General features: G+C 47.7%; 1 protein-coding gene across 3 annotated transcripts in view; it reads right to left on the reverse strand.

Moving 5' to 3' along the window:
- Positions 1-15,269, reverse strand: part of TPCN1 (two pore segment channel 1) — a 46,765-nt gene that overhangs the window by 3,337 nt on the left and 28,159 nt on the right. For 2 of the 3 annotated variants that reach the window (XM_044448924.1, XM_044448926.1), the window contains 16 exons: positions 13,206-13,330; positions 12,320-12,368; positions 12,039-12,102; positions 10,259-10,303; positions 9,272-9,328; positions 9,125-9,175; positions 7,654-7,726; positions 7,449-7,556; positions 6,292-6,363; positions 6,107-6,196; positions 5,512-5,627; positions 4,317-4,363; positions 2,951-3,019; positions 1,691-1,775; positions 758-894; positions 243-323 (listed from right to left, as the gene is read on the reverse strand). In XM_044448924.1, the coding sequence (XP_044304859.1) occupies positions 243-323; positions 758-894; positions 1,691-1,775; positions 2,951-3,019; positions 4,317-4,363; positions 5,512-5,627; positions 6,107-6,196; positions 6,292-6,363; positions 7,449-7,556; positions 7,654-7,726; positions 9,125-9,175; positions 9,272-9,328; positions 10,259-10,303; positions 12,039-12,102; positions 12,320-12,368; positions 13,206-13,330 (1,269 nt within the window). The remainder of the gene's footprint in view (positions 1-242; positions 324-757; positions 895-1,690; positions 1,776-2,950; positions 3,020-4,316; positions 4,364-5,511; positions 5,628-6,106; positions 6,197-6,291; positions 6,364-7,448; positions 7,557-7,653; positions 7,727-9,124; positions 9,176-9,271; positions 9,329-10,258; positions 10,304-12,038; positions 12,103-12,319; positions 12,369-13,205; positions 13,331-15,269) is intronic. The other variant, XM_044448925.1, reaches the window with a different exon arrangement.

Consider the following 15,269-nt stretch of genomic DNA (forward strand, 5'->3'; position numbering starts at 1 on the left):
CTGTGTAACTTGTTCAAGAGTAAGAGCTTGAGTTTCTTCCTCCACTGTTGATAGAAGGATTTCGGAAGAAAAAGGATTCATTCTTCCTCCAGCCTTTTTAGGGCTAGGTACAGCTGCCAGCCCCTAGTTCCATATACATTCCTGCTCAGGGCTGGAGGTACTTCTGCAACCATCGTGACATCCCCCAAGGTCCAGGGGCATCACAAGCTAACCAGGACTGCTTGCAGCTTCACCTGGCCTACCTGTATCTCTTCCTCATACATTTTCATGCTCAAATCGCTTTTGGTCCTTGATCTCCGTCCCAGGAACAGCATGGAGCTTTGCTAAGGCAAAAAATGACAGGCAAGACCATCAAAGAAGGAGACTGACTGACTGATGCGAGAGTGAACTTCTGCACTGCGAGGCAGAACAGAGGGATCCCAGCAGCTGCCTGAACGCCTGTCCATGGATGTGAAGAGCATCATCACAGGTGTGTTCTGTCACTAAGCAGAAGCAGGAGGTCCCTGCAGCCCACCTTTGCTTCCTGGAGTGTGTACCTGGGATTTTGTCTCCTCCCCCACCACCCCTGTGCAGAAAAGGCTGTATTTGAGGCAGCAAAGCTGTTTTAGAATTGCTGCCTCTAAGGATAGTTGGTCACATGAGGATAACCTCTGGCACTCACAGAAATGAGTCAGTCTATCAACCCCTGGACACATCAGCTTGCAACTTAAGCAATAGGAGGACAAGAGCGGGGCAGAGATGCGGACTTCCTCCTTACCCGGTGCCTGTCCATCTGGGAAATGACCCGGAGCATCTGGCCAGCAGCTGAGGCATTGCCGCTCCTCCCGTACATTTCTGCTACAGCTGTAATTTCTTCCTTGGAGACCTCCCTCTCAAAGACGACGCCACTGTCTTCTGCAGAGGTGAAAGACAAGGACGAGGCAGTGGGAGGAGGCAGGTGAGAGGCCTGGATCAACGGCATTTCATAGAAACTAGATGGGGCTGGACACAGTGCAGCGCAGTCGGGCCCACCGCACAGGCAAAAGGAGGATTGCCACCTTCCCCGGCAGCACAAAAGGCAGTGGCGGTACTTTCCTAGGTGGTTTTTTGCTCAGCATCCAGATCCTGGCTGCTGGAATGGAGCAAAAGGCCGGGGAGGTATTTGCCACCCAGTGCGTCCCATTTCAGTACTGCTGTGCCACTGATTCACCGCAGCAGAGAGGTCAAATGAGGACAGCGCTCCTTTCATCCACCCCATGCAAGATTCGGTCTCCGTCTCGGATAAGCAAGATGATGCTGATAGTCCGACAGCGCTCAAGAGTCAGCAGGGCTTCCTCCAGATCGAACATGCTCGGCTGGGCGGGAGGGAGGGAGCCGCAGAGGCTCATCAAAGCCCAGGTCCTGCATCTTCCACTGGAGCCCCAGATCTCTGGGGGATGCTCTGCCCCACGGCCCTGCTGTCCACGGCAAGCGCTGGAATTAAGCTGATGGCCACTGCTGCGTCTGATCTCCTGGCTTACCTGGATTATTCCCCATTCCGTCCTGATGCCTCCTTTCCCCCATTAATCTTTGCACCTCTAAAATCTTTAAATTTCTAAAATCAAATGCCTTCCTCTCCCCAGCTCAGACATCCCTTTTTCCAAATAGGGGCATCATCAGGAGACGGGGTCCTTCAAAGATGCATACAGAAAGATTTTAGATGTTCATGCACCTTCCGAATCTCGGTTCTTTCGGGTGTAGTTCATGCGGAACACAAATGCCTCCAATATGAAGGCGACGATTATGGTCATCACCACCTGGGAAGGGGAAAAGAAGGGGAAACGGTCAGTGGCTGCACAGAAATAGCTCTGGTGGTTTGGAAAATCTGACTATCCTGAAATGCTGGTGAGTCTTTTCAAGAGCGAGATTTACCTGCCTTTTGTCTGGAGTTTTAGATCATCTAGGCCACCCAGAGAACCTTTGGGTTGTGGGGTGGCCTAGAAATGGAATGAAATAAATAAAAATAAATATGGTGTGCCATGTGAAAATCGAGTATGCCCCATAATAACATAGAAATTGAAACTCTGAAGCATGCCCTTTTCATATACAATTTTTACAGAGATGAACATACGAGATTCTTACCCCGTAATGCGTAATTTCCCAGGTAGGACCTTCAACTGGTATTTAAAACATTTCCTAGCTGTTACAAATGAGTTCCACACAGAACTAGTGCCCAGGTTTCTTCCTTCAGCACAAAGAATGTACAAGAGGATCCTTGTCTCTTTTATATTATTAATTTGTTTTTACATCTCTCCATGTAATTTATTTAACTGTTTTCATTGTTCTTATGAGTTTTGTCAGGATTTTTGTCATGAGTTTTGTCAGTTTTGTCTATGAGTGGATAGGTAAAGATTTTTTTTTTTTTGAAGATTAAAAAATAAATAGCTCAGCCTCATACCAAAGTGCAGTTTTCCCCAACTAGGTGCCCTCTGGATATGATGGAATCCACCTCCCATCTTCTGCAGACTGCCTAGCATGCCTGGAGGACCCCGGGTTGGTCGCTGCTTTATTCAAAGTGATTTTTGGTGGTCAGAGGCAGGGAAAAGCAGGGTTAAGTGCTGCTGTTTGGGAACTGATAGATTACTAAAGCTTTCTCCAGTCTGGTGTCCCCCGGTAACGTTAGACAGCCATTTCCAGCATTTCTGGAGTTGTGGTCCAGGACATCTGGAGGGGAGAAGGTCAGGAATGGCTGTATTACCCTGCTGTTGTCATCCCAAGCTCTTGGGATGGGCTCGAGAAATGTAGAGCAAAACCGGAATGAAAGAGCAAACAGAGAATGCAGAGCTAGAAGAAATGGATAGAGAGGGTGGCAAAAGTTTATCAGGCTGTGCTGCAGAAGGATTTCATTATTATCGCTGCCTGAAAACAGACCGAGACACGGAATAGTCATGAAACGGCTTTACAAAATGTGCTACCCACAGGTTTTTCTTACCATAGTCACAATATAGAAAATCATGAAATAGAGCCGGCTCCAGTGAGACGTCTCCGATGTCACTCCTTCCTGCAAAGCCAAGGAAAATGCTTCAGGGCATGGAAAACAAACGGAAAACCTCAAGCAAAAAGACATTCCAAAACAGCTCAAGCAGCATCAATACAGAACGAAGCTCCAGATGGAATCTGGCTGATCCCTTCATCATGGAAGATGGGGCGGACAGCCTGCTGATCAAATTCGCAGACGGCACTAAAACTGGAGCAGTGGCCACAACTGAGGAGCAGCTACTCCAGATCCAAAAGGATCTGGACAGACTATGGAAGTGGGCAGGAGACAACAGGATGGTGTTCAAGGTGGATAAGTGCAAGGTCTTGCACTTGGGGCATAGGAATAGCTGTCATAAGTACAGGTTAGGTGACAAGTGGCTGGAGAGCAGCACTTGTGAAAGGGACCTCGGGGTGCTGGTTGACTGCAGGCTAAACACGAGTCAGCAGTGTGATGCGGTGGTCAAGAGGGCGAACGCCACCCTTGGTTGCATAGCCAGAAGTGTGGCTTCTAGATCAAGAGAGGTATTACTGCCACTCTATACGACTCTGGTGCGCCCGCAACTGGAGTATTGTGTTCAGTTTTGGGCCCCTCATTACAGAAAGGATATAGCCAGGTTGGAGTCAGTGCAGCGTAGGGCCACAAGGTTGGTGGCCGGTTTGCAGGGGATGCCGTATGAGGCGAGACGGAGGGAACTGGGTCTCTCCAGCCTGGAGAAGAGGAGAGTCTGAGGGGAAATGTTGGCAACATACAGGTATGTGAGGGGATGTCACATGGAGATGGGTAGAGAGACCTGTTCTCCCCTGAAAAGGAAGGCAGGACGCACTCCAACGGAGCAAAGCTCAGGGAGCCAAGGTTCCGTTTGGATGCCAGGAAGCACTTCCTGACAGTCAGGACCCCGAGGGTGTGGAATGGGCTTCCACGGGGGGTCGTTGAGGCCTCATCGGTGTGGGTGTTCAAGGATAGGCTGGATGTCCACATGGTGGGCATGTCGTGAGCAGAGCCGGCTGGTGCCGGAGGTCAGACTAGATGGCCCGGGAGGCCCCTTCTGACTCGCTCTGTTTCTATGTTTCTCTGTCTTTAGTCTACTCAGCTGCCAGGTAGGTTCTGACAACAGGATAACCACACGCAGAGGAAGAATGTGAGTGGTTGTGGAGCTGTGGGGTTTTGTGTGGTCTGAACCCAGCCAAGACGACAAACCATGGCGAACAACCCACAGTTCCCAACCCCACGACAAACCATGGCTTGTCTTTGTCAGTTGTGAGGTGGGCAGATGAGGACAGAGGATGGCTCCTGCCCTGGCCCCAAAAATGCTACTCACCATGATGATATACCAGTCATTGACGACTGTCAACTCAAACAGTGTAACTGCATAAAGAAAACATGGGGCACAATACTTTAAACGGTGCTCTTGTGACACGGGCTTTCCTGGCAATGCTTCCTTTTCTGTATTACAAGAATTTATTTATTGATTTATTAAAACATTTATATGTTGAGCTGTTGCAAGCTGTCCTGAGCCGTTTGTTGGAAGGACAGGATATAAATGCTTGTTTAAATTAAAAAAATAAAAAAATATACCATCTACATTAGCCAAATGGCTCTCTGAACAGTTTACAATAAAAGCTAAAAACTTCTAACCTAATGAACAATACAAGAGAATATATATAAATATGATATGGGTCATAATGCACCAGTTTCATATCCAATTATATACAAGTATACAGATGTTAGCCTGGCTCTGAAAAACATCAAGAGTTGGTGTCAGACGCATCTCTAGCAGCAGAGACAGCTGGAAAGTTTCTCCCTGCTTTGGGGAGGGGCCACGGTTCAGTCGCCGAATTCCCACTTCACATGCGGGAGGTCCTGGGTTTGATCCCCGCCATGATCAAGCTCGGCAAGGAAAGAGTCCCACCCGAAACCCCGAAAAGCCGCTGCCGGCCTGGGCTTAGAAGGACTGAGCCTCTGATTCAGTCACCACTCCTGGCTTGATGTGTTGTGTCAATCTGGCCACAGGGCTTGTTCACTGCTCTGGGTGGGTTCAGGCAATACCCCAGGCCACCAATTTCAGGATCGGGCCGGCTGCCACGCTCCTACCGTGGCAGCTTGCTTTGCTGGGAGCGTGTGTCGATCTAAAAACAGCCTTACGGAGCAGCATCCCCACAGGAAGCGTCGCTGGGCTAAGCATCTCGCAGCGAAGTCCAGGGTTCCAGGGAGCTCCCTATTCGCACTGCACGGCCAAATTAAATCGCAGGACATGCTGAGGTGTGGAAATCAGATAGTTCTGCCCACTGTGCTCCCAGAAGCCAGTCCAAGGGTTTATCTCCACCGGCGTTTGCCAGGCTCGAGATAAATGCTGGCCGGGGCTGCATGGCAGGGGCTCCTCCAGGGACTCTGAGTTGGCATCAGAAAGATTCTGCAGTCGAGGGATGCAGGACAAAGGCCCGCGAGGCAGTGAGAGGGAGAGCCGAGTTTGGGGAAATCCACCCCGTTTGTGTCTCACAGATGCAAGCTCTTACCGAAGCTGCTCAGGATGTTGTTGAAGTTGTTGAGATAGTAGTAGCCTTCTTCCATCACCGTCCGGTTCCCAACAGTGCGGTTCACCCAGCGATAGGCATCGGCCACCGTGCTGGTGCTGAAACGAAAACGGGAACTGAAGGGCTAGCGGGGAGCGAGGGCAGCGGCGCCAGGGCCCGGGGCCGGGATGCAGGCCGCTAGAGACACGCCAAGCACAGCAGCAGCTCCATGTTAGCTGGGGAATTCTAAGAATTCGATGACCTTTTTTTTTTTTTTGGTCTGAACAAGGTCAGGTTTGCAGGATCGGCCCATGCTGCTATTTTTATTCCTAGAGACCCAGCCTGCAGCAATTCGAGCTGGTGGAAACACTCCATGGATTCTTAGTCTAAGAGCTGGCTTTGAACACAAACACACAACCCCCTTTTCCCATCAGCAGAAAAAATCAGGATGATCAGAGTCAAGTTCTTTTCTTCTTGCTTGAAACAAATAGGAGCCAAAAATCTTGATTTTCCGCAAGCCACTAGAGAAGGATGGAGAGATCCATACCTGCCTTCTGCCCACCCTGCTCCAAATGGAAAGCAAATGCTGGGTACTTACTTGCAACAGTTTGGGTAGAGCTTTCCTGAGAAGAACTCCATGCCGATGATGGCGAAGCAGTAATAGAAGATGAGCAACGTCAAACCCAGGCTGGAGAAAAGAAAGCCCAGGGTGAGCCAAACCAAGTCCACTAACCGTATGGCTTTTCTGGGATGGGAAATTGGGCTAAACAGCCAGCTCAGTACCTGGCCATCCTGGGAAACAGCTCGAACATGGTGTCCAAGACGTTCCGGTAACGTTTCTTCAGCTTAAACAGCCTGCGACAAGGGGGGGGGGGATTAACTGCATTCAAGAGGCTGTCTGGTGGAATGGCTCTGATCTTTGAAGCCATTATTAATCTGAGGCAGCAGAAGGAAGATACGATACAAGGCACATCAAGGCAGGGGTGGCCACAGCCTCGCTCATGCCTGGCCTTTCCCTGCATTATCATGAGTGTTATATTCCAAGTTCTGCGTCCACTTAGCAAGGAGTCCAGAGGAATGCCGAAGCAACCTGGTGCATTGGTGGGCTCTACTGGAAGAATGGCAAGGAGGTTATTCCAGTTCAACAGGTAGCGTAGTGAACTTTCCTAGGGTCCAAAACCCAACGTAGCTTCTTGGAGCTAGACCTAGCTTTTATGGCTTTCCCAGTCATTCCATAGATAAGAGCTGCTTTCACTGTGAGAATGAAAACTGTTTCCTTTACTGGAGCAACTTCATGTCTCACCCTGTGTCTCAGGAAGAGCATCTGAGAACTGAATAGGTGTAACCATTGGAAAAGTTCAACATTCATTCCTAATGCATTTCAATCAAAAAGAAGTTGGGTGCTGAGTGACTGAATGTAATAAGAAAATATTCTCAAGATATGATCCAATACATATTTACACAAAAAATCCTATGTTTTCTCATGACTGGTTGGGAAATTCTGGGAGAAGCCACCTTTTCTCTGTCTAAATATGCATAGAATTGGGCTGTTGGAGCGATCATTATATCATATGGTTATAATTGTTGTCGTGATGTGCCATCAAGTTGTCTTTGATTTACAGCAATCCTACAAATGAAAGCTTTCCACAATGTCCCATCCATAACAGCCCTGCTTAGCTATTTTGAAATCAAGGCAGTGGCTTCTTTGATTGAGTCAATCCATAATTGTTAGCAATAAATACCAAATAAATAAAGTTGAGCTGGGACCATTTGGGGGCAAGGCATGGGCTCTCTCGCAAAGGTTTTCCAGTTTCCAGCCCACAAACCTGGCCTCTCCGTCCAAAAGTGTCTGTGAGCCAAGTCCTCCAGCACATTTCTGCGGAAAGGCATCCTTCCAGCTCCCTTCATCCTTTGCGCTACACCTTCGACCTGCCACTCACCTGAGTAACTGCAAAGGCCGCAGAACTACAATGAAGTAGAATGGCTCCATGTTGAAAGCCAATGCCAGGAGTCCCAGGAATGCAAACAAGGTGACCGAGAAGTCAAAACTGGAAAGAGCAAGATGAAGAATTTGTGAGAATCAGTGGAGAATTTGTGGAGCTTCCACCCCAGTGACTCCAAAGCCCATCACGGTGGCATACTTACAAATTCCAGCCAGAGGACAGATACTCTACAGGCCCCAATCCAGTGATCTTTAGTAGCACTTCAATCCCATAGACTGTTGGTGCAGAGTGTCAAAGAGAAGAGGGCAGAAGGTCAAAAAAGCATCACAGATACTTTCAGGTATTCCCTTCAGGATTAAAACTGCACTGCCTGGGCCGCCTCAAGTTGACCAAGACTTAACCCAGAAGTACTTCCTGCTGGATCCTACATGGGTGGGCATGATTGGGATCGCATGCTAGGCTGATGAGCAAGTGCCATGACCTAGCAGGAGGAAACTCTTCCTTTGATCCAGCACTGATTTCAAAAGGACCAAAGACTCTACTAGGCTGAAGAAAAGGCCCATGCCATCAAATGAATTCCCTAACACTGATTTAGGAGCATTTATTTATAAAACTCCTCTCTCACCTTTCAGTAAAATTATTTTCAAAGAGGCTTGCAATTTGTTAAAAAAGTAATAAAATGGTTACCTGAAACCACCAGATTTTCTGCCAACACAGAATTCATTTTGAAGCCAAATAAAAACTGCTCTAAAAACTGCTCAAGGTCACAGAAACAAAAGTGTGTTTTTGTAAAAAAGGAATAAAGGGCCCTTCGGCAATTTGAATGTCAACACAGTCATTGTGGCACAGGCCTTTGTGAACCAGAGCCCAATGCAGAAGGAGCAGGAGTGGCTTTCGGTTGGCATGTAATGTGTGTTGTGCTGAAGTCAGCTCTGGTCCACAGACACTTATCCCTTAATTTCATTATTAATGTTTCAGAGGCTTGATTGGATTTCTTAGTTTAGCTGAAACAGACTAACAGGACTACCCCTTTGGCGCTAATTTTTACATAATGCCAGGCGCACTGATAAGGGGAGGGAATTCCATGGTCAAGGTGCCACCCCCAAAGAGGCCATGAACCTATCACAACCCTACCTGTTCTCAGAAGAAGACAGTGCCAAAAGCTAGGCCTGTTGATTGGGGAGAAATCCCTTTACTTTGCATTTTAATAAAAACCAACCTATTTGACACAGCCTGAATAAACCAGAACACTAATGTCCTTTGGTTTTTGCACCTCTCAGAATTTTGCGGTATAATTTTTGCATCAGAAGTGCACGCATTAGGGAAAACAGCATACAAAAACCCACCATTCGGAAAAATAGCATATGAAAAGACACATATTATGAAGAAATTGCTTGCAAAAATGTGCCTGTTAGGGGAAATTGTGCACAATAAGGTGTACAAATTTTAAAAAGAAATTGCTGTTGCTGAAACTGAATAGCATGAAATGATTTCTGAGAAACCACAAACACTACAGAAAGCAAAACGAACAGGTGTGTCCTTCCCTGGCTAGTCTTCTAGCAACGAGCTTAACCTGTAATAGCACTAAAGAGAAAGGACGTCCTGGCATCTTGGATCACGGGCAAACCTTTCCTGGATTGTTTCAAGCCCCGAATAGCACATGATGATCTTACTTGTAAGGAAAACTATGTAATTCCAAGGGACGTCCCGGGGAAAGATTCCGCCTGAAAAAGCAAAGAGCGCACAATCTCAGAGGCACTGAAATGACCCAGGAGAGAAGCGGTGGGTGGTCAGCAGGAAGAAGGGGCCCCAACACATACCTCGGAGCGTGAAGGTTTCCACGAGGATCCAGAGGCCGTTCACTGCCACCAAGGTATCTGCAGGACCCAACAAAAACATCAAGGTAAAGACGTAGCTCTGCATGGGCTATTCAGAGGCAAGCCCATGGCTAGGGATGTTTTGCATGTGAGTCAAGAGCCATTCCTTATTTCAAACAGTTTTTTCATACTGCTTTTCGGCTGGAAAGGGTCGCAGAGCAGTTTCCACAGCAAACAAGACCTCCCTGTCCCCCACCAGCTTGCCATCCGGAAACACGCCACAAAAGCAGAGGGGGGAGGAATTCTGCCTGCAATGCAGCCTCCTCCAGATGCGTAGGACGAAAGTGAGAGCTACTAGCCCAAAGAGTATTCTGGGGGTCAAGGTCTCAATCCCGCCCCATTCTTTGGGCATCTTTTTTAGTAAGTTGGAGAGCCAGTGTGGTGTGGCAGTTAGAAGACTGGACTGGAGACCTGGGACATCTGGGTTCTACCCTCCACTCAGCCATGCAGCTCCCTGGGTGACCCTGGGCCAGTCACAGACTCAGCCTCTCCTCCCTTGCAGGGCTGTTGTTGCGAGGGTAAAATGGAGCAGAGGAGGACTGTCTAAGCTGCCTTCAGTTCCCCCCAAGAGGGGGAAAGGCAGAACTAAAAAATCTAATGCAGTAACTTTGGCACAAGAAAAAAAGGGGGCCCAGATAAACACACACACGCACTAAGCTGGAAAAAACCAAAAACCAAGCACCCCCCTGCAGCCCCCGCTCAGGCCCTCCTTCACAGGGGTGTTTTGCCAAGAAGCTGACCCCTTGCATTAGCCCTGCAGAAGGCACACAGAGCTAGTTGAGCTTTTTGTGGGTTCCCAAAGACCCATCCTGGAAGCTCCGGCAGGTTGCAGGTCTCTAGTTTACCTGGAGAACGATCCTTTAGGGACAGCAAACAAGCAGAAGCTGGAAGGCAGCTAAACAGGCAGAACTGAGAGAGCCTGCAACTTACACATGGTGTACTGGAAGGTCCGGGAATTCACCAGAATGTTGATGCCTGTCGGAGGAAAGAAGCACAAAGCAAGCTGTGTTAACCCTCCGAGGCCCTAACCGGAAAGCTGCCCTTCCGACTCTTCTCTGCAATGCCCCATCAAGGCACGGGGCTTTTCCAGCACACCAGTTTTTTTAAAACTAACTGCACTGAGCAGCTGGTTAGACCTGAAGGAGAACATGAAAGCATTTCAAGAGGAGAAGGACTGACTCCATATAAGAAGTCGCAGTCTTGCATTTTCAGAAGCGGAGCAGGGCTGTATTTTCAGAAGCAGGGCTGTGACAGGACATTTTGGGGCTGTTTGTACCCATGGTGGCCATGAGTTGGAGATGATGTGATGTCACATCAAACAACAACAAGGCATCTTGATCTACTGCAGTGCCGATACCAAAGGGCAGGTTTGCACAGTTCCTTTGTTTCCCCACCTAATGCATGTTGGTCCTGCGTCAGTTCATTTCCATCACATCCCGCATCACAGGCGTCTTGCCACGTTCTCCAAACTGAGCAAGGGAAACCCACCAACACCCAAGTTCTGAGGTGCTTTGGAAGCCATCTCCTCCATCCACTTCGCCAAGTTCGGATGACGCAGCCACACATAAATATGGGAATCGGGCTGCAGGCAACCAGCATGCAAAGAGCAGGGAGAAGCCACGGTGGCATCTTTTCCTTCCTTGAATGTGTGAACCTGGTCAAAGAGTCTTGTGACACCTTAAAGGCTAACAAATGTATTCTAGAGAAGTTGGAATAGCATGCAGACTAGAGCCTATTTCTAGACCTGATTTATATTTAAAGATATATTTTATAATATAAATAAATTATAATATATTTATATTATATATGAATATATAATAACATTTTACATTGTTACTTATTTTATATTGTTATTTTTATATTGTTATTTTTGTATTTTACTTCATGTTGTGAGCCGCCCCGAGGCTTCAGCGAATGGGGCGGCATAGAAATGTTGTAGTTAATAAATAAATAAATAAATAAATAAATAAATAAAAACATAAATATAAATGAATATGTAGATATAGAATATAGAATTTTTATATTTATATCGATGTTATTTATCTTTATATTATTTATGTATACATGCTATTTATAGACCCTGATGCTGGAAACGATGGGAGGCAAAAGGAGAAGGGGATGGCAGAGGTTGAGGTGGCTGGATTTGGCCACTGGAGAGGTGGGTGTGGGCTTGGGTGAACTGCTGGAGATGGTACAGGACAGGAGAACCTGGAGGAATGTTGTCTGTGGGGTTGTGAAGAGTCAGGCACGACTTTGTGACTGAACAACAACAACACAGAGCCTATTTCATCAAAGACATGGGATGTTATGCAGATTTTCCGATTTATATACAAAGGGTACCAGGAGTTTGTGTTATCAGCAGCACAGTGAATGACCACTATTCATACTCTGAACGACGCTTTCTTGAATTAATTTCCTTCTTACAGTTGACCATTAATTGACCTGCTTACAGCTCTTCTCCCCAGCCCCATCGCACTATGCGTATAAAATGGAAACTCTCCATAATGCTTCCTGCCTCTGCCGAAGACACATCTCCAGGCCGCAAACACTTATGCCAGAATAAATCCGGTGGCCCTCGAGCTGCCGCAGGACTCCTAAACGATAGTCTCTGCTGCCTTCTCTGGGCGAGAAGGTTGTGGGGCCATCCTTTGAAAAGAAAAAGAACCCTGTGGGGCCGAAGGGAGACACTGGATGAAGGACAAGGCACTACCTTTAAAAATCAGGAACGCCGTCTGTGGAAGGTCATCGAACCAGTGCTCGCGGTTCCTTTTCGCCTGCAAATGGAACAGGACGTGACGCAGTCTCAGTTCAGGAGGGCTCATTTTCACTGGGAGAGTATTTACAGCACAGAACAAAAGCAAAACGAGCAGGTGGCCCTTCCAGAAGATCCTTCCGCTCCCACGTCCAACCTCTCCTTTACCAGTGCCCCCCGGTCCGCATTCTAGCCCGCCACCCCTAAATCCAGGAACCCTCCTCGCACTCACGACTTACCTTCCACTTCAAGCCAACAACTTCATAGAAATTGTACATATCCTTCAGACTGAAAGAGAAGAGCATTCTCCATGAGAAGGTGGATTTTATCAAGGTTATGAGGGTCCCCAATTCAAAGGTGTGCTGACCTTGACCGATGCTGTCTGAGGCTCTTGGGCAAGGCTTTGTGAGGGTCCTCCATGCTCACCCCACAGACAACCTTGGGAGGTGCAGGGGCCACTCTCCCTCTTGACCACCTGCCTGCAGTCTCCCTCCCCCAGCCCCCACAGCAGCAAAAAATAAAATAACAAAATAAAATTCCATTAAGTTATATTTAATAACTTGAATGCACATTTACACAGACACACACAGTACTATTTTATTTATTTAAAGCTTTTCTATCCTGTCCCCTACAAATGTCTCAGGACGGCTTACAATAAATACCAGGGAGCAGCAAAACCCACTTTTTAAATGCAACTTTTTGAAAATGTTGCCATGCTCTAGAGTGGAGCTACAGGGCCCTGGAGTGCTTATTTGATCCAGGATTGGAGACCTGGAAGGGTCTGGGCAGAGCCTGGAGCCCAGAGAGCTGTGGGAGGTGAGGACTCCGGAGCGGCTGACTGCGGCAACATGGCTGGGAAGGGGATCCCGATGGGCTGGACATGTCCTCACACACACCCTGTTGGGTGACATCCGAGAAGTGTGGGGGAAAGAACCAGAAATCAGAAGCAAAGCCGTGAGAGTGGATTCTGTGGTTTCTGCCTTGAAGCTTCATCCTCAGGCATCCCAGAAGCTGTGCTTGAAGCCGCCAGCTTCCTGGAATACTCCAAAAATGGGTTATGGGACCCTAGCACTCTCTATCCCTTCTCTCCCGCCCCAGGGAAGAAAGAAAGACAGAGCTCCCCACCTGAGGAAAGGCGTATTGCTTTGATTCAGTGCTTTGAACGTCAGGTGGCGGTCCCTTGCGCTCATCCGAGGTTTGTAAAACTGCATCAGCCCATCGAACTGCTTGAAGGAGATCCCCGAGGGCCTCTAGAAACGAGAATGATTCACCCTGGGCTGTGCAGGAAAAGCACCACAAGCAGCCTCTCCCAGACACTTCTCCGTCTGCCAAACCGCTGGGAAGAAAGGGCAGGTTCCGAGGTGGCTCTGCCCAAGACCTCCAAGTTCAGAATTGGGTCTGGACACAATTGCACCCCTCCGAAGAGCCCACTCCCCGAGTTCGGTGTGCCCATCCACCCCCCGCAATGCAACGCACCATGCATTAGCCATAAGGGGAACACAAAATGTGTCAACAGACAATTTCTGAGTTCTGCAGAACATTTTTTGAGTTCTGCAAAAAGTGCAGATATTTATTTATTACATTTATATCCCACCTTTTTCTTTTTCTGTAAAGAACTCAAAGCGGCTTACCGCATTCTCCTCTCGCTGCTCTCAGTCTCATCCCCACACCAACCACCTGGTGAGGCACTCTGGGCTGAGAGTCTGCAACTGGCCCGAAGTGACCCAGTGGGTTTCATGGCTGAGGGGGACTAGAACCCGGATCGCCCGAGTCCCAGTCCAACACTGTAACCACCACACCACTAGATGGCCCCAGAGGCCCTTTCTGACTCGCACTGAACGGCACCACAAGAAGCAACCAAGAAAAGGGTTGGCTTTTTTTCTTTTTTCTTTCCCTAACTTTATGCAAATATGGAAAATTTAAAAAGCACTGACCAAAACTGTGCATTTTCCCCACAGGTTAAAGCATCAAAACATACCTTGTGGGGAGTTTTACACATTTTCAGGAATTTGTGAATTTCCCTGCAAATGCATTTGTGCAAACTGAATGTGCAAGGAAGCAAAGGCACCTGGAAATCTATGAAAGAAAGAAGGAATGGATCCTGTAGTGTTTATACATCCCCAACTGCCGCCATGCCTGGGGGAAACCTGCCCATTCTTTTGGCAAGCGAACCACCAATTCCGGTAGCTCCAGGTGCGCTGGAGGCCGGCAGTTCCTACCCCAGACCTGGCCAAAGAAAACAGCAGAGTGGAAGTTCTCTCTTGGCTGAGTAAACTGCATCTTCTCATCTTTAAAGCTGGAAGAAATGAGGGCATATGTAGCAATCTTGTGCTTTTGGGAGAGCCCTACGTAACAACATCATTTCAACTTAGGGATGGGCTACAGTTCAGAGGAAATGCACCTCATTTGCATGCAGAATGCTGTAGGTTTGCCTCCGGCATCTCCAGTTGCAAAAGTCAGGTAGCAAGTGGCCACAGGGGCCCTAAAAAGGGAGACAGGACTTTTTGAGTTGTGGTACCCCATTTCTGGAACTCCCTTTCTAGAGAGATTTGCCCGGCACTGTCCTTAATATTCAGCAAGATGGGTAGAAACGTCTTTTTTCAAAAATGTAAGTAAGTCCAGATGTTGTAATGCCACTGTTGGGTTCTGAAAAGAGCCCGTGGTCCCCCGTGGCTGAAGTGCTGGACTGGGACTTGGGGGATCTGGGTTCTAGTCCTGACTCAGCCAAGCTCACTGGGTGTCTTTGGGCAATTGAAATGCTGCTGCAGGCAGGGGTATCTCGCCACCTCCCTACCTCACAGGGTTGTTGTGACGATAAAAGGGAGAGAAGGAAGAGGATGTTAGCTGGGGTTCCTTAGAAGAAGAAAAAAGGCAGGGTAAAAAGATGGTAAAAGACCATTCAGGTCATGGGTGTGATTTTGCTTTTTACAATTTTCATTGTCCACCTACATGTTAGTGACTGTTTTATATTTGTGGCTTCAATGATGTCATTGGTTCCACTTATTTATTTATAAAATCTGTACGCCGTCCAATTACTTGCGTCTCTGGATGGCTTACAACATAGATAAACTGACAATCCACTCTGGCTGCAAATTAATAAAATACAACAATAAAATTCAGTGCTTAAACATATTAAAATATTGATTAAATAAAAAGGTCTTGACCTGGTGCCGAAAAACGTATAATGAC

Source organism: Varanus komodoensis, unplaced genomic scaffold, assembly GCF_004798865.1.
Source record: "Varanus komodoensis strain SLA01 unplaced genomic scaffold, ASM479886v1 scaffold56, whole genome shotgun sequence".
Classification (NCBI taxonomy): domain Eukaryota; kingdom Metazoa; phylum Chordata; class Lepidosauria; order Squamata; family Varanidae; genus Varanus; species Varanus komodoensis.